Below are 27966 nucleotides of genomic sequence, written 5' to 3' on the forward strand. Positions count from 1 at the left end.
AAGCTGCCACTGCCAGGAGAGGTCTCCCTGCCACAACTGCCTTGAGAAGCAATACACCACCGACTAGAGCACACACACACACTGCCCACCACTGGATGCATCTCTGCAGCTGCAACCCAAGCTCTGGTCACAACGCACTGGCCAGAGCTCCACACCTTTTGCTAAGTGTAGGATGCTCTGTTTTGGTCTGTTTGTTCAAGGAGCTCTCCCTTACAGAGAAAAAGAGAATTAGGAAAAAAGGAGTTCAAGGTCTCAGGAGAGCTTGGAGAACTTTGCGTTTCCTATAAAATTCAAGATTTCCACAAAGAAGGCTTTGTGTGTTGCCTGGCGATTGCCTGGCCAAACCAGTAAAAAAGGAATTGCTCTGCTGGCTCTGTGAGCTCCCCAGGGCCTCCCTGGCCCCAGTGCAGAGCTGGGGTGCCAGTTCAGGTGGGGATGGCACCAGGTGGGATACAGCTGCCTGAACGCTCACTGTACCTTCTGAGGTGGCTCTATGGGCTCGGTGCCTGAGAAGTCCAGATGCTGATGCTCCTGATGATCAGCCACTCCTTCTGGCTTTTGGTGACAAGTATCCTCATGCAGCTCACCTCAAACAGCACTTTGTGCTCCACCTCTGTCACTTCAAACCTCCCACCGCTGAACTCCCCCAGTCTCAGGTAGGTGCTGCACTGCCTCCCTTTTTTGCTCCCCACCAGCTTCTCCCCTACTTCCAGGGCCCCGTGGTGCAGGATGTCGTTTTGCCTGTCCTCGGTGCCGGTGACCACCTTGATCCTGCTGATCCTGGTGGGCTTCTCAAACACCACCCCATAGAAGTCGCCGGCAGCAGGAGCCTTGCCCCAGAAGTACTCATCGCCGGCACTGTACGCCCGGCTGGCCTCGTAGTGCTCGAAGACATTGATGTTGGTGTGCAGCCTGGCCGGGGGGTTGTCGGGGAGGTCGAAGGATTCCTCCTCGAAGTCGTCGTCCTTCAGCTTGTTCTCGGCCCCCTTGTAAGAGGAGTAGTATCCCATGTGCTGGAAGAGCGAGGGCTTGAAGCGGATCACCTCCTTCTGCGCCAGCAGCCCGCGGAAGTGGATGAGCAGCCAGTCGCAGGGCATCTCCTGGTAGAACATCAGCAGGAAGCGGGCCAGGCGCGGCAGGTCATGCGAGTGGTAGAGCTTCCCGATGTAGCCCAGCTTGGAGAACTCCAGGGTCACCCAGTAGGAGCCCTCCCGCGAGGCGATCACCTTCTTGACGGCCGTCAGGAAGTTCCTGGCGCAGCGGACATCATCCTCCAGCATGACGTAGTAGTCGGAGAGGTTGGCGCAGAAGTTGAGCAGGAAGGCGTAGTCCACGTTCTGCTTGGAGCGGAATTTCACCCGCTCCGCAGGGTCGTTGTAGTTCCTCTTCAGCCCCTCCAGGGCAGGGTAGTGCTCCTCGGGGACATGGATGACCAGCAGCCTGCCGGCGATGATGTGGTGTGCGAAGCGCTGGGTGATGCCCTGCGCCATGCCGGCGCACCAGGCCGCGTCGAAGTCTGCCAGCTGCACCACCACCGCGATCTCCTTCAGCTCCTCGTAGCTCGACTGCTCGAAGATGGACTTGATAGTCTCCAGCAGGTAGTTGCCCTTTTTCCTTTTCACAGAGGAGAGCCCGATGGTCAGGTACCCTGCAGAGGAGAGTGCAGACACAACTCGGTGGGACTGGGGGAACCCTGTGGCCGCCCTGCAGAGCAGCGCTCGGGCACACCCAACCCTTGGGAGGCTGAAGGCTGAGAGCTTTGCCTCAGGTCTCCTCTGGGTCTCAGGGTGGGACAGGGCTCAGGAGGCTGCATGCAACAGGGGTTGGTTGTTGGCTTTCCATACTGCAAGCAGGCAGACACATGGAGGCCACTGCACTCAACAGTGCTGGCTGCAAGGGACGTGGTGGAGAAAAGCCAAGCAAGGAGCAGCTTTGTGCCTGGCAGGGAAAGCAGAGAGAAGAAGCCAGGACTGGGAGGTCTGCTGAAAGGAAGGAGAGGATCAGCTATGAGTCACAGCACAGCTTCAGAGCAAGGAGCTACAAAATGCAGCACAAAAATGTGATGGACAGGGGAACTGCCAGCTGCTGGCACTGTAAGCCCTCTATAGGACTGGTTGGACTGAATGAGCTTAAAGGTCTCTTCCAAACAGAACAATTCTATGACGCAACCCCTCTCTGTGTCCCCCCTGGGAATCCCTCTGTGTCCCTGTCCCTACACCCCTCCATGACTTCATAGTTTAATGAACATTGCAGGAATATTTTTTCCCTGCCTTTCTGTTCATTTTTAACTGAAGTTGTCCAATTTTCCCTCACTTGTAGTTACTCTTCTACTCCTCATTATGGACTCGGTGAACTTTTCACAGGGAACTCCCTATTGCAAGTTGTGATTTAAGGATTATTTGAAAGTAGAAGGATTCTTTTAAGGTAGAAGAGTGATTTGCAAGGAGAAGAATTAGTCTGTAGAAATAAGTTTTTACTGCTGCTCCATCTTTCCAGGGAGAGATTCATCTGAATTATAAGGAAAGAATTTTCCTCTCTGCTGTTCTGGAGTCACTGCCATTGCATTTTTGCTAGCAGTTGAAATAATTTTGCTTTTCCAGGTGCTAATGCAGCTCCATTTTCTTACCTTTTGATGTAACCCTAAAGTTCTGACTGACAGGGAGTGCTTCACCTGACCTCCCCCCCAGCTGTTGTAGAGTGTTTGGGTTAGTACCAGACTGCTGAAGTGGTTCAGACTTTCTTGTGAGGCTTAATTCTGCTCCTAATGTGGTTGTAGAGTGAAGCACAACCCCCAGAAGCCACTTCTGCTGCTTGCAGAGACTCCAGTTCCTCACATCTCCTTGGAGCAACCTTTGCTTTATAGCTTTCCATGAAGTTCACAAGGTGGTTTTGCTTGACCTTGAGTGCTTGGGCTTCTGAGCCTTGGTGAGCTGTGTGAAGTGATTGCTTTGGAGCCCAGAGGAGACTTGTCTGAAGCCTGGGCATGGTCACATTGCACTGGAAGATGAAGTCCTGAGCCCTGCCTCAAGTCACAGTCACCAGATTGTCCGTCTGCAGATGGCTGAGAGAAAACTCCTCCTCTGCTGTCCCCACAACAGCACCACTCACCTAGAACTGGGCCTGGGGAACTCTAGGCTGGAAGTGAAGAAAAATTTCTTTGTTGCAAGGGTGGCCAGGGGTTGGAACAGGCTGCCCAGGGATAGGGTGGATTCCCCATCCCTGGAGGTGTTCGAGAAGCTGTAGATGTGGTGTTTCAGGATGTAGTTTAGTGGTCGTGGCAGATGCGTTATGGTTGGATGTGATGATCTTAAAGGTCTTTTTCCAGGCTAAATTCTGTGATTTGGTCAGGAGGTGACCAGGAGGTGGTCTGGGGCAGTCACTCCTAGGACTGAAGTAGCAGTTGCCCAGGAACAGCCTACACCAAGAGAGAGCTGTCCACGGAACTCTGAGCTCCTCACTGCTCCTCAGGCCCTTCTAGAACCCCCCAGGGAATCTGTGCAGGTCACCCTTGTGCAGTGCCCTGGTTCCAGGACATTCAGAGGGCAGTTACTTACTTTTCTTTGGCAGAGGTGTGCCAGCCAGGTAGTGATAGGAAATGTTCCTGGCTGCTGAGAAATTGGAGCCAGCCTGAGCAGGGTGCAGGGAGCGCTCGGGGCTCAGCTGGTGCATGGCCGTCTCGCTCAGGAGCTGCTTGTCCCCTTCCTGTTGGGAGAGAACAGAGCACGGAGCAGGAGAGGGGAGAGACAGACACAGACATGTTTGTGAGTGCCAGCAGGGAGGAAACAGGCAGCTTTCCAAGAGCAGCATCTCACAGCCAGCTCTCGGGAAATGATGGAGATGTCACCTTGGGTTTGTAGTAGCTCAGTGTCAGGCACTGTTGGCTACAGAGAGTCCATCAGAACCCTTCAGGTTATGGGAACAAGGAAAGAAAGGAAGGAACAAAGGAAATAGGGAAGAGGAAGAAAGGAAATTTGGACAAGAGCTCTAGAAAGGTGGCAAACACTGAATCATTGCCACTTACCACAGCTTCACAGATTGCATTGGCTTGGAAGGGACCCTCCAAGATCCTCTTGTCTAACCCCCTGCAGGCAGCAGGGACACCTCTAGCCAGAGCAGGCTGCACAGGGACACATCCAGGCTGATCTTGAATGTCTCCAGGGATGGGGCCTCAACCACCACCTCAGGCAGCCTGTGCCAGGATTTCACCACCCTCAGGGTGCAGAACTTCCTCCTGATGTCCAACCTAAACCTGACCTGCTCCAGTTGTGCCAGGGGAGGGTTAGGTTGAAGAGGAGGAAAAATTTCTTTGGTGAAATAGTGGTCAGGGATTGGCACAGGCTGCCCAGGGAGGTGGTGGAGTCCCCATCCCTGGAGGTGTTCCAGAAAGCTGTGGCCATGGCACCTGGGGCCATGGTTCGGTGGCCAGGGTGGTGTTGGGTTGCTGATTGGACTGGATGATCTCAGAGGGCTTCTCCAACCCAAACCATTCTGTGATTCTATGATTAAGCAGGGCTGGATCCTGTTTCTTGCTCCATGGTCCTTTCTCCCACCTGAGGAACTCACCAGCACGTGGCCATCTTCAATGTAGAGGCTGATGAGGAGCAGGCAGAGGACGAGCAGCCCTAGGAAGGGCACTGCTGAGCGCTTCCGCATGCATCGCATCTTCTCCAGCTGCTTCAGGCTGTGTCTCCTACCAGAGGCAAACAGCAGTGTCACCTGGGGAGGCACTCACACCTCTGCCAGGGGCTCACCACCCTCACTGGGAAGAATTACCTCCTGATCTGCAGTCTCAATCCGTCCTCCCCCAGCTTCAAACGTTTCACTCTGTCTGACAGCCTCAGAATGACACAAAATGCAGCCCCAAGCCCTGCTGTGTCCTGAGCACAAGGAGATGGATTTCCTCTGCTCTGGAGGAGTCAGCTCCTATCCAGGGGCAGAGATGACTAAGAGATGTGAAGATCTATTGGCTCAGACAGCCACGCTGCAGCTCATCCATCAGTGGCTGCCTGGCTGCTGGGGAGTTCATCATGCAGGCTGTGGTATACAGGGTGGGGTTTGGAAAATGATGGAGACAAGGAGCTGCTGGCACTGGAAAGAGAAGGACAAGGACATAGTCCTGAAGCTCTGCACCACAGAGACACAGCACAGCAGAAAAGCATGGACCTAGAGCATGGACCTAGGCCCTTCCTGGGCTAAAAATGCTGGGGCAGATGGTGTCTGAGGTCCCTTCCCACCAGAGGCATTCCATGAGCAGCCCCTAGTGCTTGCTGACCCCTTGGTGTTTCTGCTGGACACAGGAAACCCTCCTTCAGGCCTCTGTGGGGCTGGCAGTGTGCAGTCACTGACAAAGGAGTGCAACCTTCTCAATGACTTCATCTGCTGGACCCTTCTGCTTCCACCCAGTGCCTGTCCCCATGCCCTCAGCTCTGTTGATTTCTCCATGGGATAGAGCCCAGGTGCAGGCCCTGCATTGACAGGCACCATGGTGAGAGTCCTGCTAAAACAGCCTTGGATCCAGCAGGAGAAGTTTTTCCTTACACAATGAGCTGCACCTGGATTGCCTGGGGAGGCAGGAAATGGAACTGCCCTGCTGATGGAGAGACATAGAGCCCAGGCAGCAGTAAGCACTCAGCTGTGGCTGGCAGGGCAGGAGGGAAAAACATGCTACTGGGGACAGTGCTCTTTGGGATAGTGCTCCTTGGAAGCTGTGGCTTTCACATAGGAAACCCCCAGGTTGCTGAGTTGTGGCTGTGTGAAGAGGTGTGGGTAGAAGAGGAAGCTGTGCTGGCCTAGAGGGTTATGCTGTGTGGCAGCTGGGGTGGGAGGGCAGGACTTGGTGTGCTGGTGCCTGGGAAGCTGGCCGTGAGCCAGCAGTGGGCACTTGCCAGCAGGTGCCCCTGGTCTGCCAGGGGGCTGGGCTGGATGATCTTTGGAGGTCCTTTCCCACCCCTCCCATTGTGTGACTCTGTGAGTCCAGATGTCAGCTTGCTGAGGTTCAGCTGCACATCTAAAGAACAATTCTGTCCCTCCTGACCAGCAGAGTTTCCCATTTCCAAAAGGAGCAGCCCCCAAGGCTGAGTGGAAAGCAGAACCCCTCTGAGTGCAGAGGGTTTTAGCCAAGACAAATGGGTCCTGGAAGTTACCCCAGGAGGGCTGTTCCCATTCAGAGTGCTTGGAATTGAAATGAGCTTCCCCCTGCTCCTTCATCTTACCAGTGCAGCCTGGAGCGCTGACAGCTGTGAGTCAGGGACTTGATCTGCTGGTTTCAAAGGCAAGATCTAGGGGACAGACCACACCCATGGAAGGGTCACAGCAAACTCAGTGCTGTGCTTAGCCCTCTCTGCTGAACTTGGTGTTTGATCTCCTTTCTCCTGCAGCTGACTCCCACTGCTGTGCCCTGCTGCCCTGCTGGGAGACCTTCAGCCTGCAGCTTGGGCACACCAGCAGGGGCAGGGGGCAGGCCTGGTGGCAGTGTGGGCAAGCAGCTGTGCCTGGGCTGGGGTTTGTCTTGTTGGCAGAGCTTTCCCAGTCTCAGCTCCTCCTGTGGGACATCTCCAACAGACAGGATGCTGTAAAGCACACTGCGGGGCTCAGAGGGAAGCCTTTGCAGTTTCCCAGGTGTGATGGTTTGAAATTGTCTTTTTAATTTTTCCATGCAAAGTTCAAAACAGAGAAAGTGAAAGAGTATAAATAAGTCACTATTGGGTGTAAGAAAGCAAAATAACGATTGTTCTAAACACTTCCATTGGATAGATAGAAATGTTTAAGAACTATTACCCAAAACAAAGTAGGCATTCGGCACATTCTGCGTTCGGCAGTGGGGGCAGTTGCTGGGCTGTCTGGCTGCTGTTTCTTCTTCTCTTCTGGCTGAAGATAACACACTGACCTTGGCAGCTAAGTTAACAACTTTCTGCTCTAACTCACTCTGCTTTCTGTCCAAGGGGGGTCTGAGGGGGAAGCTCCTGGGAGAGAGAGAGAGGCCCCTTTGGGAGGGTCCCCTTGGGGGGAAGCAAAGGGAGATCAGTTGTGCTTTTTCTGTTGATTGTATATATTTGTAAATGTTGTGAATTTTGTATATTTGTACATATTAATTGCATTTCATTGTAGATTTTAGACTCTGCTTGTAAATACAGCCTTCATTTGCTTCCAGACTGGGCTAGCCTGGTTATTGTTGGTGGGGGGGGGGAATTTCAGCTCACACTGACACATTTTTTATTTTCGGCGCTCCAACTCGGGGCTCGATTGCTTGTTTGATTTATTCCTGCTCAGATTAGGAAGCAAAATGAAGCTGTTTTGGATTTTGAGTAACTTTATTTCCTCTGTTATCAGTGTGATTGTCTACAGATGGGCTGTTTCCTGCATGATAGACAAGATTGTGAGATATGTGGCATATAAGTCGTTTCTTTGTGTTAAGAACAAGTTACTGAATGCTGTTGAATTCTGTTGTGGTCTTATTGGGCTAAGAAGATATGGTAACTCAACTATGAATCTGCTAGCAGACACATTTGAGTTTGTTACTCCTCTTACAACTACAGAGGGTCTTTGGAACCAGTGGTACCCTAGATATCTTGTGCTAGCCTTAATTTTGTTGTTTCTTGGAATAATCATATGGCTGCTGATAGCACTGTGTCAAGAAAGGCGTAAGGCTACTCACTCTTCCGACCTGCGTAGATGTAAGAGGAAACATAGAAAAGCTCAGAGAGGTTCAGAATTGGTTTCTGATTCTGATTACGGTGACCAGGAAATCACAGTTCAGGTTTGTGAGAAAGCTGCTGAAAGTTTTGACTCAGAGCCAGCAGCAGTAGCTGCGGGACCTTTGCCAGAATCTGAGATAACAGACTCGGGTACACAGGCAGACATAGTTACACAGACAGACTCGGCGACACAGACAGACTCGATTACACAGGCAGAGAGGGGTGCACGGGCAGACAGGGGTACACAAACAGACACAGCTGCACAGAGAGAAATGGATGCGCAGACAGACATGGTTACACAGAGAGAAATGGTTGTCCAGGCAGACATAGTTACACAGAGAGAAATGGCTGCGCAGACAGACATAGTTACACAGAGAGAAATGGTTGTGCAGACAGACATAGTTACACAGAGAGAAATGGTTGTGCAGACAGACATAGTTACACAGAGAGAAATGGTTGTCCAGGCAGACATAGTTACACAGAGAGAAATGGTTGTCCAGGCAGACATAGTTACACAGAGAGAAATGGCTGCGCAGACAGACATAGCTGTGCAGGCAGACGCCATTAACGAGGCACAGTCTCCTCCTCCTCCCTCTGCTGCCCAGACGGACGCAGCAGTGGCTGCAGGATCTCAAAGCACACCTCCTGCCAACCCTGCACAGACTCCCTCTGCTCCTGCTAACCCTGCACAAAAATCCTCTACTCCTTCCAACTCTGCTGTGAATGTGAAAGCCAATCCAGTAAATTTGGTGGCCACTGTAAGCAGAAAGCGTAAAGGAGCTACAGGAGGAGATGCAGATGCTGCAGGAGATGGTGCAGATGGAGATGAGGGTCCTTCTACTCAAGGTCCCTCTGTTAAGAAAGATCCTTCTGGTGAGGAAGAGAAGGTTAGCCTTAAAACTCTGGCAGACCTCTTGAGACACCACATGGATGATGGAGATGTAGACCCTGCTAAATTAGCAACTGCTGGCAGTGCCTCTGAACTCAAGGAAATTCAACGGAGGATTAAAATAGGATTATGGGGACAGCGACCTCAGGATGATGATGATGATGAGGATGACATACAGTCAGCTAATGCACCCAGACAGGAAATTAGACATGTGAGGAAGGATTACATCAGAGGAGATAATGAGCCAGTCCTGTCTTGGCTAGCCAGGTGTTTTGATATGGGAGCCCCAGCATTGGTGGTAGGTGACAAGTCGGCCTCTCAGTTGGGGATGCTCTCAAAGGATACAGGCATAGACAGGCACCTAGGCAAGTGCATTGGTAAAGTTTCTCTGTGGGCACGCCTCCTACTGGCAGTCTCGCTGAGGTACCCCAGCAGAGATGATTTACCATGGAACCCTAAGCCTTGGACCACAATAGCTGAGGGAATCAAGCGTCTGAGAGAATTTGCTGTGAGAGAAGTAATGTATGGAGATCATAAGACTCTGAATCCTGATGAAATTCCTGTTGGAACAGGCCTTGCCAAAAAGCTCATTAAGCTTGCTCCTCCTAATTATGCTACTATTCTGGCAAGCAGGATTGTGGCAAGAAATTATGGTGGAGCACCTCCTACTGTTGGCCATTTCACTGACCAAATGAGGCAGTTGGAGGATAGTCTTGCACGTACTTCTTTGGTTTCAGCCATTGAAACTTTGTCTGGAGAAATGAAGAATTGCATGAAAGAGCTGAAGGAGGAACTTAAAACCTCCATATCCAACTTGATGAAGGGGGATGATTCTGATTCCTCTTCCTCCAGATGGATACAAGTTTCAGCTGTCAGAAACAGACGTGCTCCAAGAAGGCCATTCCAGAATAGGTCAAACCAAAACAGACAGCAGAGGCAATCACGTGGCAGTATCTGGATAACTCTGCGTGATCAGTTTGGTGAGAACATGAACAGATGGGATGGTCAACCAACTTCTGATCTTTTCAAGAGGTTACGGGAGCTGCAGAGGGGCAGATCCCGAGGTAGCAATACCAGGAGGGTAGCTGTCGCTTCCTCAGTTTCCCAGAACAACTCTGATAGCTCCAACAGTGATCCTAATTCTGGTGCTGGACGTTGTGCCAGCTGTACATGTGGAGGTAATCCCCACCATTAGGGGTGCCCTGCCTTCCGCCAGGGGGAGGTAAGGGATAATGGAGATAACAGAATCTATTGGGATGTGTACATCCAGTGGCCTGGCACTTCAAAATTTCAGAAGTACAGGGCCTTGGTTGACACAGGAGCTCAGTGCACCATAATACCATCAAATTATCAAGGGGGAGAATCTATAACTATTCAGGGAGTCACTGGTGGATCTCAAGAGTTGTTTAAGATAGAGGTTGATATAAGTTTAACTGGGAAGCAGTGGAAGAAACATACTATTGTAACAGGTCCTAATGCACCTTGTATTTTGGGAATTGACTTTCTGAGAGAAGGGCGTTTTAAAGACCCTAAGGGTTACAAATGGGCTTTTGGAATAGCAACTGTAGAAATTGATGGAGGAAAATTGAAGTTGTCCATTAGACCTGAGCTTTCAGATGAATCTGCAGTTGTGGGACAACATGAGATAGAGGATGTAAAGCTGCCGGTTGCTTCTCAAACTGTGCATCACAGACAATACAGAACCAACCGTGACTCTTTGGTGCCCATTCAAAACTTGATTCGTCAGTTGGAGAGTCAGAAGGTCATCAGCAAAACTCATTCACCTTTCAACAGTCCAATCTGGCCTGTGCGAAAGCAGAATGGAGAGTGGCGTCTGACAGTTGATTTCCGTGCCTTGAATGAAGTAACTCCACCCATGAGTGCAGCTGTACCAGACATGATGGAACTCCAATATGAGCTGGAATCCAAGCAGGCCAAATGGTATGCTACCATAGACATTGCTAATGCTTTCTTCTCTATTCCCATAGCAGAGGAATGCAGGCCTCAGTTTGCTTTCACCTGGAGAGGCATTCAGTACACATTCAATCGTTTGCCCCAGGGGTGGATTCACAGTTCAACCATCTGCCATGCAGTGATCCATGATGCTTTGGAGAAAGGTGGAGCTCCAGAACACATTCAGTTCATCGATGACATCATCGTCTGGGGTGAGACTGCTGAAGAAGTCTTCGAGAAAGGTAACAAAATCATTGACATTCTCTTGCAAGCTGGTTTCGCTATCAAGCGAGACAAGGTGAAAGGACCTGCCAGAGAAATCCAGTTTCTGGGAGTGCGGTGGCAAGATGGTCGCCGTCACATCCCAATGGATGTGATAAACAGAGTCTCCACCATGGCAAATCCCATCAACAAGAAAGAAACTCTGCGTTTCTTAGGCATAGTGGGATTTTGGAGACTGCACATTCCTGGATACAGTCAGATTGTGAAACCTCTCTATGATGTGACTCGAAAGAGAAACAGTTTCCAATGGGGTCCTGAGCAACAAGCAGCCTTTGACCAGATCAAGCGAGAGGTAGTCCAAGCGATGGGTCTGGGACCTGTCCGAACTGGTCCAGACATTAAGAACATTCTGTACACGGCCGCGAGTGACAATGGTCCAACCTGGTGCTTATGGCAAAGAGCTCCAGGGGAGACACGAGGACGTCCTCTTGGTTTCTGGGGTCGTGGCTACAGAGGCTCAGAGGCAAACTACACTCCAACAGAGAAAGAGATTTTAGCTGCTTATGAAGGAGTGAAAGCTGCTTCTGAAGTGATTGGAACTGAGTCACAACTTCTTCTAGCTCCTAGATTGCCAGTTCTGAATTGGATGTTCAAAGGCAAAGGTTCTTCACCACATCATGCAACAGATGCTACCTGGTCTAAGTGGATGGCTCTGATAACACAGAGAGCTCGAATGGGAAATCTCGAAAGGCCTGGTTTGGTGGAGGTGATCACAAACTGGCCAGAAGGCACAAGCTGTGCTAAACCTCCAGAGGAGAGAGTAACTCGTGCTGAGGAAGCTCCTCCTTACAGTGATCTGTCTGATGATGAAAAGAGATATGCTTTGTTCACAGACGGTTCCTGTCGTCTTGTTGGGAACAAGCGGAGATGGAAATCTGCAGTGTGGAGTCCAACGCGCAGAGTTGCAGAAGCGAGAGATGGAGAAGGAGAATCCAGTCAATTCGCAGAGGTAAAAGCTGTCCAGCTAGCTCTTAACATAGCTGAACGTGAGAGATGGCCAAAGCTTTATCTCTACACCGACTCGTGGATGGTAGCCAATGCCTTGTGGGGTTGGCTGAAAGACTGGAAGAAGAATGGCTGGCAGAGGAAAGGAAAGCCAATCTGGGCTGCAGATCTGTGGCAAGACATTGCTGCTCGCATTGAGAGAATCCCAGTGAAAGTGAGACACATCGATGCTCACATTCCTAAGAGCAAAGCTACTGAGGAACAACAACACAACCATCAGGCAGATCTAGCTGCAAGAGTTTCCCAGGTGGACACAAACTCTGATCCTGATCCTGATCTTGACTGGAAACACCGAGGTGAGCTGTTCTTAGCTCGGTGGGCCCATGACTCGTCAGGACATCAAGGCAGAGATGCAACCTACCGATGGGCTCGTGACAGATCCATTGACATTTCCATGGATGCTATCACACAAGTCATCCATGACTGTGACATTTGTGCTGCTATTAAGCAGGCAAAGCGGATCAAGCCCTTGTGGTACGGTGACCGATGGTCCAAGTACAAGTATGGTGAAGCCTGGCAGATTGACTACATCACTCTACCTCGTTCTCCATCTGGTAAGCAGTATGTGCTGACTATGGTAGAGGCAAGCACTGGATGGCTGGAAACTTATCCAGTTCCTCATGCAACTGCACGTAACACCATTCTTGGTCTGGAGAGACAAATCCTGTGGAGACACGGAACTCCAGAGAGGATTGAGTCGGACAACGGAACTCATTTCAAGAACAATCTTGTAAAAAACTGGGCCAAAGAGCACGGCATCGAGTGGATATTCCACATTCCCTACTATGCACCAGCTGCAGGGAAGATCGAACGCTACAACGGTTTGCTGAAAACCACTCTCAAAGCCATGGGGGGTGGATCTTTGAAAAACTGGGAGAAACATTTAGCACAAGCAACCTGGTTGGTGAATAGTAGAGGTTCAGTGAATCGAGCTGGACCTGCCCAATCAGATTTGTTGCGAAAGGAAGAAGGTGATAGAGTTCCTGTTATCAGAGAAAAGAATCTGTTAGGCAAAACTGTTTGGGTATTTTCTCCTTCAGGAGAGGCCAAACCTGTCCGAGGGGTGGTTTCTGCTGAAGGTCCTGGTCACACCTATTGGGTGATGCAAGAAAATGGTGAAATTCAGTGTATTCCACAAAGAAATCTAACTTTGGCTGAGAGAGGTTAAATTCAGAGTGTTGCGCAGATACAGCATCGCGCCCAAGAGGAGAGTTCATGAGATCTACGGTGCACGAACCCTGAGAGCCCTGAGTCACCTGAGAGTCCCTGTTCCTTCCTTCGCTCCATCTGCGAGGAAACAAGCTGTTTGCTGTTTTTCCTGTGATTTGACTCTTTTGAATCATCTACATCTGAGATAGCCGGAATGGACTATGGTCTTTATTCACCTATTGTTGTAGATATTATTTTAGATTAGATAAATGATAGTAGCAGCCAATGGAATTGTTTAGAAGGGGTGGACTGTGATGGTTTGAAACTGTCTTTTTAATTTTTCCTTGCAAAGTTCAGAACAGAGAAAGTGAAAGAATGTAAATAAGTCACTATTGGGTGTAAGAAAGCAAAATAACGATTGTTCTAAACACTTCCATTGGATAGATAGAAATGTTTAAGAACTATTACCCAAAACAAAGTAGGCACTCTGCACATTCTGCGTTCGGCAGTGGGGGCAGTTGCTGGGCTGTCTGGCTGCTGTTTCTTCTTCTCTTCTGGCTGAAGATAACACACTGACCTTGGCAGCTAAGTTAACAACTTTCTGCTCTAACTAACTCTGCTTCTCTGTCCAGGGGGGTCTGGGGGGAAGCTCCTGGGAGAGGGAGGCCCCTTTGGGAGGGTCCCCTTGGGGGGAAGCAAAGGGAGATCGGTTGTGCTTTTTCTGTTGATTGTATATATTTGTGAATGTTGTGAATTTTGTATATTTGTACATATTCATTGCATTTCATTGTAGATTTTAGACTCTGCTTGTAAATACAGCTTTTCATTTGCTTCCAGACTGGGCTAGCCTGGTTATTGTTGGTGGGGGGGGGGAATTTCAGCTCACACTGACACACCAGGGCAGACAAAGGGCTCCAATGTTTCTGTGTAATGATCTGAGTGTATTGAACAGCTTTGTGACTCTTCAGCAGGGTTCTGCTGTTCAGAAGCAGAGCTGTTTCCAGTGTGCCATCACCTTTTGTGTCCCCTGTTGTCACAGCACCCTGCAGAAGGCTGCTCCTCACGTGGGGCTGGACAAATGGACAGAGGAATGGAGAAAGCAAATGATAACTGCATTTGTTGGCTGGTGCCACAAGCAGGCAGATTCCTCCCCGGTTGCCATGGTGATTGCAATGTGTGCTGCAGGAACAGATCTCAAGCAACTTCTGGCTGTGTGCTGCTGCACTCACTTGAGGGCAGGGATCCATCCAGAAGGATCAGGACAAGCTTCAAAAGTAGCCAGGGCCAACTGCCGGAGGTTCAACAAGTCACAGTGCAAGGTCCTGCAGCTGGGTCAGGCCAACCCCAGGCACCAATCCGGGCTGGATGCAGAGTGGGTTGAGAGCAGCCCTGAAGAAAGAGCCTTGGGGGTGTCGGGTGCTGAGCAGCATCCCAGGAGCCAGCAGTGCCCTCCTACAGCCCTCAGGCAGCTGTGTGCTGGGCTGCAGCCAGAGCAGTGTGGGCAGAGGGCAGGAGAGGGGATTCTGCCCCTGGGATCTGCTCTGCTCAGACCTCACCTCCAATCCTGCCTCCAGTTCTGGTGTCCCCAGCAGGAGAAGGACTCAGAGCTGCTGGAGAGAGTCCAGAGGAGGCCCCAAAGATGATCCAAGGGCTGGAGCAGCTCTGCTGTGAGCACAGGCTGAGGGAGCTTGGGGTGTGCAGCCTGGAGAGGAGAAGGCTCCAGGGGGACCTCAGAGCTGCCTGCCAGGACCTGAAGGGATCCTGCAGGAAGGCTGCAGAGGAACTTTTGCTGAGGGTGTCTAGAGCCAGGCCAAGGGGGAATGGTTTGAAGCTGAGGCAGAGCAGGGTTAGAGTGGAGCTGAGGAAGTTCTTGAGTAGGAGGGTGGTGAGACTCTGGCACAGACTGCCCAGGGAGGCTGTGGCTGCCTCCTGCCTGGGGGTGTTGAAGGCCAGGCTGGATGAGGCCTTGAGCAGCTGAGTCTAGCTGAGAGATGTCCCTGCCCATGGCAGGGGGTTGGAAGAGATGATCCCTGAGGTCTCTTCCAGCCTGAGCCATTCTAAGTTTTTGTGCATAACCCTCAGGTCCAGCTGACTCTCCACCTCCTCTGGGTTACCAAGCCACAGCTCTACCACAGAAGTGCTGCTGGCAGGGATGCTGTGGAGCTCAGGTAGGTCAGGTGCTGCTCATGCTGGGGCTATGACCAACACTTTCAAAGGCCACCTGTGGCTTGGTCTAGTCAAGGCTGGGAAGATTCCATGGATGCCTAACTGTTGGAGGAGGGGAGAGTTGAGTTGCAGAAGGTAGTTCCTTCATCTGAGGTGTTCAGATCTGCTACAGCAGCAGCCTGGCAGTACCCGAAGGGAGCTCCAGGCAGGCTGGGGAAGGGCTGCTCAGAAGGGCCTGTGGGGACAGGACCAGGGGCAGTGGTTTAGGTTGGACATCAGGAGGAAGGTCTTTAGTATGATGGTGGTGGAGCAGTGGAACAAGTTGCCCAGGGAGGTGGAGAAGGCTCCATCCCTGGAGACATTCAAGGTCAGCCTGGATGTGGCTCTGAGCAACCTGCTCCAGTGGGGAATGTCCCTGCTGGCTGGGGGTGGCCTGAGAGACATTTGCAGGTCCCTTCTGAGCAGTGCATCCTATGACAATGTTTACAGCCATTCCCCAGCCTCTCTGGGCAGCTCCTTGCATTGCTCCATGGCCCTTCCAGTGGCTTCTTTGCCAGGTGTCTCACCTGAAGGTCTCAGGCTCTGACCTGAGCAGGGTGCTGCAGCGGTGCCATTCTGTCACCTAACATTAAGCAGCACAACTGTGACATTAACAAAGCCACTCACAACATCTCCTTCGTGCCACCAGGTGCAGGGACTGACAACTTCAGTGCAAAGCCATCTCCCAACAGCTCACAAGGAAGAGGTGAGAGTGCTCCTAGCAGAAGCTGGCACCACTGATGGCCCAAGCCGGGAACTGAAAGACAAGAAGTGAGAAGAGACTGCTCAGGCCTCCCCAGCTTCAGCAGGATGCCTGTGGGAATGGCTAAGTTAAGAGCAGTGGGAAGGACACCAATTAGCTGAAATGCCAGGAAAATGCATGTAGTATTGAAAAATCTGATAAGTAATGCTCAGTATGAACAGTGTCCAGGCAAAACCACATCCCCACCCCACATCCTGCTCAAGATCTCCATATGCCACATCTGGAGATCCAGCTGTGCCATGGCAGAGAACGTGAACGGGAAGCTCCCAGCCGCCCCCCCCCCCCACCCCGGTGGAGGGATTAGCAGTGGCATCTCACTGGGAGAAAAACAGCCTGGGGCAGACAAGCCCTGAAGCACTCTTGAATACCTAAAAAGACAGGAAATCAATAAGGCCTCTCATTATTGGCACAGAGGTTTAATGAAGTGGAAAACTTTGGTGTAGCAACAAATTAAAGCTCCATTAATGTCCAGGGGTAATGAAGAACAGAAAATGATGCAGAAGAAAAGGCTCCATTTGCTTTGCCTTCCCCATGCACTTCAGGCACAATTGGGATTTATTTTTTCTGTATTAAATAGCTAAGGAGGACCTAAAAAACCGTAATTTTAATGGACATTTAACGCTTATTATGAAACAAAGCAGCTCCAGGGCTGCAGGTGGGGTGTGAGCAGAGCAGAGGGGCAAAATCCCCTCTCAGTACTGCTGCTCTTCCTGCTCTGGATGCAGCTCAGCACGCAGCTGGGGTTGGGCTGCCAGAGACCATTGCTGGCTCCTGAGGAGTTTGTCACCAACTGATACCCCCAAGGCCTTCTTCTCAAGGCTCCTCTAGAGCCACTCCTGATTGGGATGCCCTGACCCAGGTGTAGGATCTTGCACTTGGCCTTGTTGAACTTCATGAGGTTGGCTTGGGCCCATAGTAGACCATAGTGACATGGTCTGTGCTGCAGCAAGGACTCTGCTCACAGATAAATGCATGGTCTGTGCTGCAGCAAGGACTCTGCTCACAGATAAATTTATGGTCTGTGCTGCAGCAGGGACTCTGCTCACAGATAAATGCATGGTCTGTGCTGCAGCAAGGACTCTGCTCACAGATAAATGCATGGTCTGTGCTGCAGCAGAAACTCTGCTCAGCACAAGGAAGACTTTGGGATGCTGGAGCAGGTCCAGAGAAGGGCAGCCAAGCTGGGGAAGGGTCTGGAGAACAGGGCTGGGGAGGAGCAGCTGGGGGTGTTCAGCCTGGAGAAGAGGAGGCTGAGAACTATCTGAGGGCTGGGTGTCAAGAGGAAGGGGCCAGGCTCTCCTCAGGGGTGCCCTGTGACAGGAGAAGGGGCAATGGACACAAACTGGAACCCAGGAGGTTCCACCTCAAGGTGAGGAGAAACTTCTTTGGTGTGATGGTGCTGGAAGCCTGGAGCAGGCTGCCCAGAGAGGTTGTGGAGCCTCCTGCTCTGGAGCCTTTCAATATCCACCTGGCTGTGTTCCTGTGTGCCTGCAATGGGAGCTGCTGCTCTGGCAGGGAGTTGGACTGGGTGATCTTCAGAGGTCCCTTCCAACCCTCCCATTCTGTGACTCCATAATTCCATGATTTTCAGGCACACATCCACACAGCTCAGCACTGAAAACAAAGCAAAGCCAACATGGCTCAGACAGAAACCATCTGTAAAACACCAGAGTTCCCTAATTTTTGGTATTCAGTCTGCCCTGTCAGGAATCAGGTTGCAGCTGTGCCTCAGTAGTGACTATTTCCTTTCATTGCCTAAGTTGTGGAATTCAAAAACATCAGGAAGAAATGGGAGACTGAATTTTCCCCAAGTGGGTCAGCAATATGGGTTGCTATGGGCAACTGAGCTGCTGCTGAAGCTTTGTGTTTCCACTGCTGGGGGAGAATGCTGGCTGCCTTTGTATGCCTCCCGTGGCGCTGCTCCTGCAGTGACACACTTGGAATGACTCTGCTTTGGGGTCAGGTGGCTGAGAGGGGACAGGAAGAGAGATCACTTATTTCTAGATGGGAAAAAAAAGTAATCCCTCTGCAAAATAAGGGATTGCTGCTTGGAAGAGGAGGAGTTTGATGCACAGTGCAGCCATGAGTGATGGGCTCAGGTTTGGGTCCCTCACTCCCAGAAGGACACTGAGAGGCTGGAGCAGGTCCAGAGAAGGGCAACAGAGCAGGGGAAGGGTCTGGAGAACAGGGCTGGGGAGGAGCAGCTGAGGGAGCTGGGGGTGGTTAGTGTGGAGAAATGGAGGCTGAGGGAGACCTCATTGCTCTCTGCAGCTCCTTGAAAGGGGGCTGCAGTGAGCTGGGGGTTGGGCTCTGCTCTCTAGCAATAGGTGATGGACAGGAAATGGCCTGAAATTTTGCCAGGGAAGGGTTAGGTTGGAGAGGAAGAAAAATTCCTTTGGTGCAAGAGTGGTCAGGGATTGGCAGAGGCTGCCCAGGGAGGTGGTGGAGTCCCCATCCCTGGAGGTGTTCCAGAAACCTGTGGATGTGGTGCTTCAGGACAGGGATTAGTGGCCATGGTAGTTGGGTTTGTGCTTGGACTGGGTGAGCTTAGAGGTCTTTGTGGTGTCCTATGGGAGGCTCCAGCTATGGACCTCCTGCTGGGGGTCCCACAGCTGGACCCAGCACTCCAGTATCACTCTGCTGTCAGGTGTCAGTGAATGTGTGATGGAGCTGATTGACAGCTGGTGATGTCCTACCTCTGAGGACAGCTGGTGAGCTCTGGGGTTCTGGAACACATTGCTCCTTACAGCCACAGCTTGGTGTGCAACTCATCCATCCATCCATCCGTTCATTCCCCCCTTTTCTCCCTTTCATGGGATCAGAAACTCCCTCATCAATCACAGCTGTTTCCTCAACAGGTGCCTGTGACAGTGCCACACTGCAGTGCCCTGCAGTTATTCAGAGACTCATGGAATGGGTTGGGTTGGAAGGGACCCGAAAGCTCATCCAGCTCCAACCCCCTGCCATGGGCAGGGACACCTCCCACCAGCCCAGGCTACTCAGGGCCTCATCCAGCCTGGCCTTGAACACCTCCAGGGTTGATGTGGATGCTGCAGTCAGGGATGCTGCCTGCTGTTAATGCTCCACAGGAACCCCTTTCTTATTTCACCTTCTCCTCAGGGCACAGATTGCATTTTCTGTCCCACCAGATGGAGCACTTTGGGTCAGTATTAAGCCATTTTGCTCTTCTCCTTAGCTGGAGAATTTCTTCCCTGACAGTGTCAAGCCCAATATCTGCTGATAATGGAGAGTGATTCATCGTGCCCACAGCCTCTTCTCTCCTCTCACACAGTGTGAATCCACCACAGCTTCAGAGATCCTCAGCCCAGGGATCCCAGGAGGCTGTGATGTGTCAGCAGCTCTTCAAAGGCATGTGGCAGGGGATCACTTCTAGCTCTGCTCTAAATGTTCCACCTTCCAACTCCATTTCCTTTCTCTTTCCCTTCTAATCCCACTCCCCAGTTCAATTTGCAGCTCAGAGAGGAACCCCCAAACCAAATCAACCCCAAAACACAGCTTTCATTACACTGTGAAGCAATATTTCAGTGGAAGCACTAAAAATCTTCTCTCTGGCCCCTTACAAACTCTCTGGGAAGCTTGGTGAAAGCTGCCTGACAGAGAAAGGCCTGGGGGTGCTGGGTGACAGCAGCTGAACAGGAGCCAGCAGTGCCCAGGTGGACAAGAAGGGCAGCAGCAGCCTGACCTGGAGCGGCAATGGTGTGGGCAGCAGGAGCAGGGATGGTGCCCCTGGGCTGGGCACTGGGCAGGCTGCACCTTGGGTGGCTTTTGGGTCCCTCACTCCCAGGAGGACATTGAGGAGCTGGAGCAGGTCCAAGAGAAGGGCACCCAGGCTGGGGAAGGGTCTGGAGAAGAGGGCTGGGGAGGAACAGCTGAGGGAGCTGGGGTTGTTCAGTGTGGAGAAGAGGAGGCTGAGGGAGACCTCAGTGCTCTCTACAGCTCCCTGGGAGGAGGCTGCAGTGAGGTGGGGGTTGGGCTCTGCTCCTTGGTATCAAGTGATAGGAGAGGAACTGGCCTGAAATTGTGCCAGGGGAGGATTAGGTTGGAGATGAGGAACAATTTCTTTGGTGCAAGAGTAGTCAGGGATTGGCACAGGCTGCCTAGGGAGGTGGTGGAGTTCCCATGCCTGGAGGTGTTCCAGAACCCTGTGGCCATGGCACTTGGGTACAAGCTATAAATATCACCTTGTAGCCACCCTGCAGCCTCCATTCCTGAGCTGTGACAAAGGGACACTCAGTTTGTCACAGAGCATTCCAGACATGTTGAGTTCTCTTCCACAGCAGTGTGATTGCGAAGGACCCCCCCAGGCTCTGTTATCTGCTGGGATTAAAGCAGTGTTGCAGGCTCCCTGCCACTCAAATTGTTCCCCAGCTGGTGAGGAGCAAGGAAATGTGGAAGAGGCTCTCTGGAGGAAACAAACTGGGAAGGAAAAGTTCCCTGTTTGCAGCAGAACTGCAGCTGCACTCTAGCTGCTGGCAAGTTCCTTGCTCCTCAGCTGGGATGGAAAATATTTTCCAAGAGCATTTTCTTCTCTCTGATTCCTTTTGGGAAGGCTGTGCAGGCTGATAAGGATAAGGCTTTGCGGATGCCCAATGACTGCTAATGACTCTGTCTGAAAGTGCAAAGGAGAGAACAGCCCTGAGGATGAAACTGGTTCCACTTAGCTGCTGGCATGGTCTCTGTCTGGCGTTTTTAAGCAACCAAAAGGGACAAGGAAATTGCAGCTGAGAATCAGCATGGAGACAGCTGTCTGACAGCTAAACTCTTCTTGATCCCCCCTGAGCCTGCAGAGCCCCTCAGTTTCTGAAGACTGCCAACCACACTGCCCATTTGTTTTTATTTTCAATCATCAAACCCTTTTCACTCCACCTTAAAAACAAAACAGCCAAAAGCTCCCCAAAGCAAACAGCACACCACCAAACCAAGCAGCAATAAACCCCAGCCTGAACTAACAGCTCAGCCTTGAACAGCTCAGTCTTGAACAGCAGGGACTCACAGACTGCATTGGCTTGGAAGGGACCCTCCAAGGTCCTCTTGTCCAACCCCGTGCAGGCAGCAGGGACACCTCCAGCTGGAGCAGGCGCCTGGGTACACATCCAGGCTGATCCTGAATGTCTGCAGGGATGGAGCCTCAACCACATCCCTGGGCAGCCTGTTCCAGTGTCTCCCCACCCTCACTGTGCAGAACTTCCTCCTGATGTCCAGCCTGACTCTGCCCTGCTCCAGTTCCAAACCATTGCCCCTGGCCCTATCCTCACAGTCCCTTTTGAGCAGTTCCTCCCCAGCCTGCCTTTAGCTCCCTACAGAAGAAATTCTTCCCCACTGGGCTGGTGAGGCACTGGAACAGGCTGCCCAGAGAAGTTGTGGAAGCTCCAAGCCTGGAATTGTTCCAAGGCAGCTTGTGGGGGGTCTTGAGCAACCTGGGCTGGTGGGAGGTGTCCCTGCCCATGGCAGGGGGTGGCAACTGGATGAGTTTTGGGGTCCCTTCCAACCCAACCCATTCTGTAATTTTGTGCTCTCCACTCAAGCACAGCAGTAGCTCTCTGGAGAGAGACAAAGAGGAGTGGTAATTAAAGGCAGGAGTGACAGTTGGCTGTGTTGTGATGCTGGCAGAGCAGAGCATAGCCAAGCTCCCGTGGCACAGCTCTGGCAGTCCCCAGGGGTGCACAGCAGCACCTGTGCAGAGACTCTGCAGAGGCAGGCAGCACTCAGGGGACATCCCTGCCAGGTGACTCACTGGAAAATAATCTAATCACTCTGGGGGATGATTGGCAGATCAGCAGGTGGGGAATCCACAGGCACATCACAAAGGATCTCCCTTGCAATGCTGTGTGAAACCTGCTGCAGGTCTGGGTGTGGATTCACAAACAGAAATTGCCTGCACACAACAGGCTGCACACAACAGGCTGCACTCCAGCTCCTGTTCTGCTCTGCACTGATTCATTTTCACACACATAAAACTCTTTGGGTTGGGAAAGCCCTCCAGGATCACCCAGTCCAACCAGCAACCCAACACCACCAAGGCCATGGCCACAGGGTTCTGGAACACGTCCAGGCATGGGAACTCCACCACTTCCCTGGGCAGCCTGTGCCAATCCCTGACCACTCTTGCACCAAAGAATTTTTTCCTCATCTCCAACCTATGTGAATTTTCAACCCACCACAACCCAACCCTCCCCTGGCACAATTCCAGGCCAGTTCCTCTCCTATCACTTGATACCAGGGACCAGAGCCCAACCCCCACCTCATTGCAGCCTCCTCTCAGGAGCTGTAGAGAGCACTGAGGTCTCCCTTAGCCTCCTCTTCTCCACACCAAGTACCCCCAGCTCCCTCAGCTGCTCCTCCCCAGCCCTCTTCTCCAGACCCTTCCCCAGCTTTGTTGCCCTTTTCTGGACCTGCCCAGCCCTCAATGTCCTTCTGGGAGTGAGGAGCCCAAAACTGACCCCAGGTTTCAAAGTGTGGCTTCAGCATTGCCGCCAGCACAGGGGCACCATCCCTGCCCTGCTCCTGCTGCCCACACCACTGCTGCTCCAGGCCAGGCTGCTGGTGCCCTTCTTGGCCACCTGGACACTGCTGGCTCATCTTCACGTTTTGACCATGTCAGAAAATCTACAGCTTGATGCCAACTTGCAGCCACATTTTAGGAGTGAGAAATCACTTTGGGCATGATGGGATGAGGAAGTGTCCTGTTAACTTTCTCGCCAAAGAGCTGGGAGGGAGCAGAGGCAAGACAGGCAGCTGGGGCAGCCAGTGGCCTGGGTGAGGCCATTAGTGCCTCTTACATAAGGGCAGGGCTGGCAGGGGCTGGGGTTTGCTGTGCTGGCTCTTGGTGCCTGTGGGAAGCATCAGGTGAGTCATTGGTGTGTTGCACTTTTGCTGTCTGGCTTCACCTTCAGCGTTCATTGTTCTACCTTTTCTTGCCTTCGTTCTATGATCTGGGGGATCCTGCTTGGCCTGCGGGGTTGGACCTGATGACTGTTGGAGAATGGCTCGAATCTAGGGGGCATGGATCTATGGAACAACTGCTTGAGCAAAATGTGTAGGCTGTACTCCATCTTGTTGCTTACTGCTCACAGATAGCTTTTAGGCTGATGTGTTGCAGCTGTGTTATCGAACTACAGGATGTGCCAAGGTTACTATGGCCTTGTGGTTGTCCTTGCAGCTGTGTTTAACAGGATGAAAACAAGTACCTAATTAGAGAGAAGTTTGTGGAACTGCATGTAGGATTAATTGCAAGTAGGTGTGACATTATAATCGAGCTTTTTCCCTTAAACCAATTAAATGATGACACTTGGTATATTCAATTAAGATGTACCAATAGAATTATGCCATTTGTGCATATTTTCCAAAGATGCTATATAAGCTGTGCTTTTGAACAATAAAGTTGAGACTTGCTTATCAATCATATTGATTGTGCGGGTCTTCCCTCTCCACCCTCGCCGTGGGTTCTCCCCGACAAGCAAGTTCCCGACAAGCAAGTTCCCGACAAGCAAGTTCCCGACAAGCAAGTTCCCCAACAAGTGGCGCCCAAACAGGGACACGAAGGATCAACAGGGACACGAAGGATCAACAGGGACACGAAGGAGCAAAAAGGACAGGAGGGAACTGTTGGAGACCCCATGGCTGCTGAGGAACACGGCGGGCCCGGAGAGGCATCAGGCTAGGATTGCAGCGGCTGGCGGGCGAAGTACAACTTGACGCTGGTGTAAGAAGTTCGTACGCAAGGTGTGTTTAGTATCGCCTGGGCAGGAATTCTACAGAAGTTCCGCTCGCCATCTGGGTAAGGGCTGCAAGCTTGGTTGAAAGCTGCACTAGGAAATCTCCGGGGTATGGAGAGCGTAGTGGCCCTTAGTTTACTTAAAAGTTTCCTTGAGAAACGCAGAGTAGAGGATGTGGATTTAAAGAAACATCCAGAACTTTTATTGCAGTTTGGTAAAGAGCATGGATGTTTTAAAGTGTCAGAGGATGTGTTGAAGTGTGGAGAGAAGTAGGTAATATTTGTGGGATAAGGAAATTGATGATGATAAAGCTGTTATGGACTGTTTGAATCGATATCAGACTGAGAAAAAGGTTGCAGCAGTAGCCACAGCTGCCCTAGATGGAGTGCGAACGGGATTGGAAGTGGGAGGCACTGACCCTATCACAGCCCCGCAGACAAGACAAGACGGGCACACAGACGCAGGTTGCTGGACAAGCGGCGACACCACAGCCCAGCCTGCCCGGCCTGGCCCCCGCATGGCCTTGCCACCAGCCTCCGGCGGCTGGAGTCCAGCCAAGGGCAGGGCAGCACCGACCCAGCGCCGCTGCCACGGGCAAGGGACCCGGGGGCCCCCTGAGCCGAGAGAACTGCGCTGCGGCCCGCCCCCGAGGCGTGCGGCCCCGCAGGAGAAGCCCCCCAGCCTGCATCGTAGGAATCCACCTCAGCCCGGACTTTGACACCTATTAAGGTGAACCACCAGAAACATAATGGGACAGAATCTAATAAAAGAAAAGGGAATTGAGCTGGGTGTGGGGGAGATAACTGAAGCAGTGGATGACATACCAGCAGTCTCCGCACCTCCCGCCCCTAGCTGCCCAGCTGCTCTGTCAGTGCCGGGAGAAAAGGGTGCTGGAGAGTAGAAAATCCTCTTCCTAATGAGCAACTTAAAATCCCTATGAAGTGGAAAAGTCCCCGAGATTTTGTTATAGCAGCAGCAGCAGTAGCATTTACAGCTCTTGATTTTTTTTTTTTTTTTTTAAAGAAATGTCACAGTTTTTTCATCAAGAAATTAGTGAAAAAGCAACTTTGGAGCTGAAGGCAGTGCTCATGCAGTCAGAACTTTCACTTCAAAGTTTGAAAATCTGCACATTTCTGAAGACAACAGCATGTGAACAACGAAAAGAAAAAAAAAAGGAAAAAAGTGTCTTCTCTACTGCCGTTTGCTACGCTCTTTTTCTCTCCCCCCTTTCCTTCTCCCTTCTTATGTCACTCCCTTGTTTTTTAGCTGTTGAAGGTCTGCAAGCTGTGTTTTGATTTTAAAGTAACAGTGTTAAGTTTTGTTAAGAAAGGTATTTCACCATTTTATGAATGCAACTGATATCTATGTATTGTTTTTATCATTAATTTTGATTGTAAGGCATTTTGGAACTTTATTATTTTAGTGTTTGTAATTGTTGTGTTTTTTACAATAAGTATGATAATTATTGACTACCCAAAAAACAAACAAACAAATTTGGTACTTGTGATAAGGTATATTGAGTGTTATAGAAAATGATGTTTGTTTATAAGTTTTTAGTGATTATGTTAAAGTATGTTTTTTAATCAACAAGCATAATATCGTATAAGTGTTATTGGTTTTATGAGTTTATAGGTTAAGGTTTCTCTTTTTCTCTTTTTCTGGTTTGAACCTCTCTTTTTTTTGAGTTTGCCGGCAAAATTTTAAAAGGAGCTCTATATGGTAAATAAGTTTTTATTTTGAAAAGCGCACATTATCTTTTTTTTGGTGTTTTTTTGTATATTATATTGATGGTTTAATTTTTATGTAGGTTCTTTTTTAAGTTTTTAGGATCTTTTTTGATATTAGCAGGACATAAGATTATTTTAGGAACGTTATAGAGTGTTCTATTGTTTTTTGTGCTTATAAAGGCTTTAAGATAAGGTTATAAGACTATGAAAAGCGACAAAACCAACCAACCAACCAAAAAAATTCTTTTCCTTTTTGATACAGAGGTTTACCCTAGGGAAAACTCAGGGCTAGGAAAGGGATTCACCTTTTCCCACCTACAGGTTTTTCCTGATGCCAGCATGGCAAGGCCCAGCGCAAGACTCCAAGGATGGGACAAACAGCAGTGCCCATGAAGCTGACAATCAGCTTTTGTAGATTTTGATTGTTTTGCGTATTGCATATGGATGTATCATGTGAAGTGTCAATGAGGTCACATCCCGAGCTTTTCTCGTACAAAAGAAAAGTGGGGGAATTGTTGGAGAATGGCTCGAATCTAGGGGGCATGGATCTATGGAACAACTGTTTGAGCAAAATGTGTAGGCTGTACTCCATCTTGTTGCTTACTGCTCACAGATAGCTTTTAGGCTGATGTGTTGCAGCTGTGTTATCGAACTACAGGATGTGCCAAGGTTACTGTGGCCTTGTGGTTGTCCTTGCAGCTGTGTTTAACAGGATGAAAACAAGTACCTAATTAGAAGTTTGTGGAACTGCACGTAGGATTAATTGCAAGTAGGTGTGACATTATAATCGAGTTTTTTCCCTTAAACCAATTAAATGATGACACTTGGTATATTCAATTAAGATGTACCAATAGAATTATGCCATTTGTGCATATTTTCCAAAGATGCTATATAAGCTGTGCTTTTGAACAATAAAGTTGAGACTCGCCACCCTTGCCGTGGGTTCTCCCTGACACGTTCCTGACAAGCAAGTTCCCCAACAATGACCTTCAGAGGTCCCTTCCAACCCCCTTCTATGATTCCTTGTGTTCTGTTTGAATCTCCTCAGCCCCTGAGGCTTTGCATTTTACTCCCAGTTTCTGCTTCCCGTCTGGGGTCAGGGAATAGTTGTGTTAGTGGCTGTGTAGGGCTGGACCTAAACCCAGCCACCAGCCTTGGTCCTTGGGTAGGACTCCAAGAGAGGTTTAGTGGATGGTACATGTGGCTGCTGGGTTGGGTTTGATGGAGAAGGGGCTCAGCACAGCTCCTGGGGGGGCTTGGTGGTGTCAGGTCGAATGCTTAGCCTCTGCTCAGGCAGGAAATGTGTGCCAGGAGAATGGTAAACCCTGGAATTAGGTTATTGCCTGGAACAACAGCAGTTGTAATTGACTGAGAAATGAGCAAGGGAAGGCAAGGAAAGGAGGGCAGCCATGGGCAGGTTTGTGATGGGAAGGGGGAAGGTCCCGGAGCATGGCTCAGTGCTGGCGGTGGGCATACAGGCACTGCCTGGGGGCAAGCTGCACTTGGGGCCCAGATATGGAGAGCAGAGACTCATGGAATCAGAGCAGTGTTTATGGATGCTTCCAGCACCAGTGGGCATGGTAATCGTGGGGTTGTGCTGCTCCTGTGGAAGGGGACAAGGCAGTGACCCCACGTTGCTGGTGTGCACTTCCAAGCCTGTCCCGGGCCACACCAGGCACCGAATCCTGCTGGTGTCGTACAGCTGCGGGAAGGACCCGAAAGCTCAGCCGGCTCCAGCCCCCTGCCATGGGACACCTCCCACCAGCCCAGGCTGCTCGGGGCCTCATCCAGCCTGGCCCTGAACACGTCCAGGGAGGAGGCATCCACAGCCTGCCTGGGCAACCTGTGCCAGTGTCTCCCCACCCTCACTGTACAGAATTTCTCCCTCATCTCCAGTCTCAGTCTCCCTTCTCCCAGCTCAAAGCCATTGTCCTTCATCCTGGCACTCCTAGCCCTTGGTAAAAGTCCCTCCCCAGCCCTCCTGGAGCCTCCTCAGGTTCTGGAAGGCAGGTCTAAGCTCTCCCCGGGACCAGGCTGAACACCCTCAGCTCCCTCGGCCCAGCCTCATAGCAGAGGTTCTTAGCCCTCTGATCACTTGGTGGCTTCCTCTGGACCCTCTCCAACAGGTCCAGGTTCTTCTTGTGCTGGGGGCCCCAGAACTGGAGGCAGTGCTGCAGGTGAGGTCTGAGCAGAGCAGAGGGGCAGGATCCCCTCCCTGCCCTGCTGCTCTCCCTGCTGTGGATGCAGCCCAGGACGTGGCTGCATCTTTTCTGATGTCACATTTTGCCAACCTTCTCTGCTGTGCAAGATTACAGAGCTAGGAGTGTTGGGATGAGCTGGTGCCAGGTTCAATGACTGTCCCTGGTTAATATCTCTGGGAGGGACAGCACTTCCACTTGGGGAGGTGAAAATCCAGCACTCACCCCCAGCAGCCATTGCCACTTCCAGTTCTTAACTTGCAGCTTCACAGCTCTGTGATGCATGTTCAGCCCAGCCCTGCTGCAGCCTCCTCCCACCACGACTTTACTCTGACTCCTTCCTTTCACACTTCATTAACGTGGTT

At 51.0% G+C, this 27966-nt stretch overlaps 1 protein-coding gene across 1 annotated transcript; it reads right to left on the reverse strand.

Annotated features, from left to right (window-relative positions):
* Positions 1 to 491: 491 nt before the first annotated feature.
* On the reverse strand, positions 492 to 27839 carry MGAT4C (MGAT4 family member C). The gene is made up of 5 exons (XM_054386755.1): positions 27827 to 27839; positions 24253 to 24397; positions 4564 to 4690; positions 3555 to 3702; positions 492 to 1648 (listed from the first exon to the last, which is right to left on the reverse strand). The coding sequence occupies exons 1-5, from the start codon at positions 27837 to 27839 to the stop codon at positions 492 to 494; spliced, it is 1590 nt and encodes a 529-aa protein (XP_054242730.1).
* Positions 27840 to 27966: the final 127 nt, after the last annotated feature.

This window comes from Indicator indicator, chromosome 14, assembly GCF_027791375.1.
Source record: "Indicator indicator isolate 239-I01 chromosome 14, UM_Iind_1.1, whole genome shotgun sequence".
Taxonomy (NCBI): Eukaryota; Metazoa; Chordata; class Aves; order Piciformes; family Indicatoridae; genus Indicator; species Indicator indicator.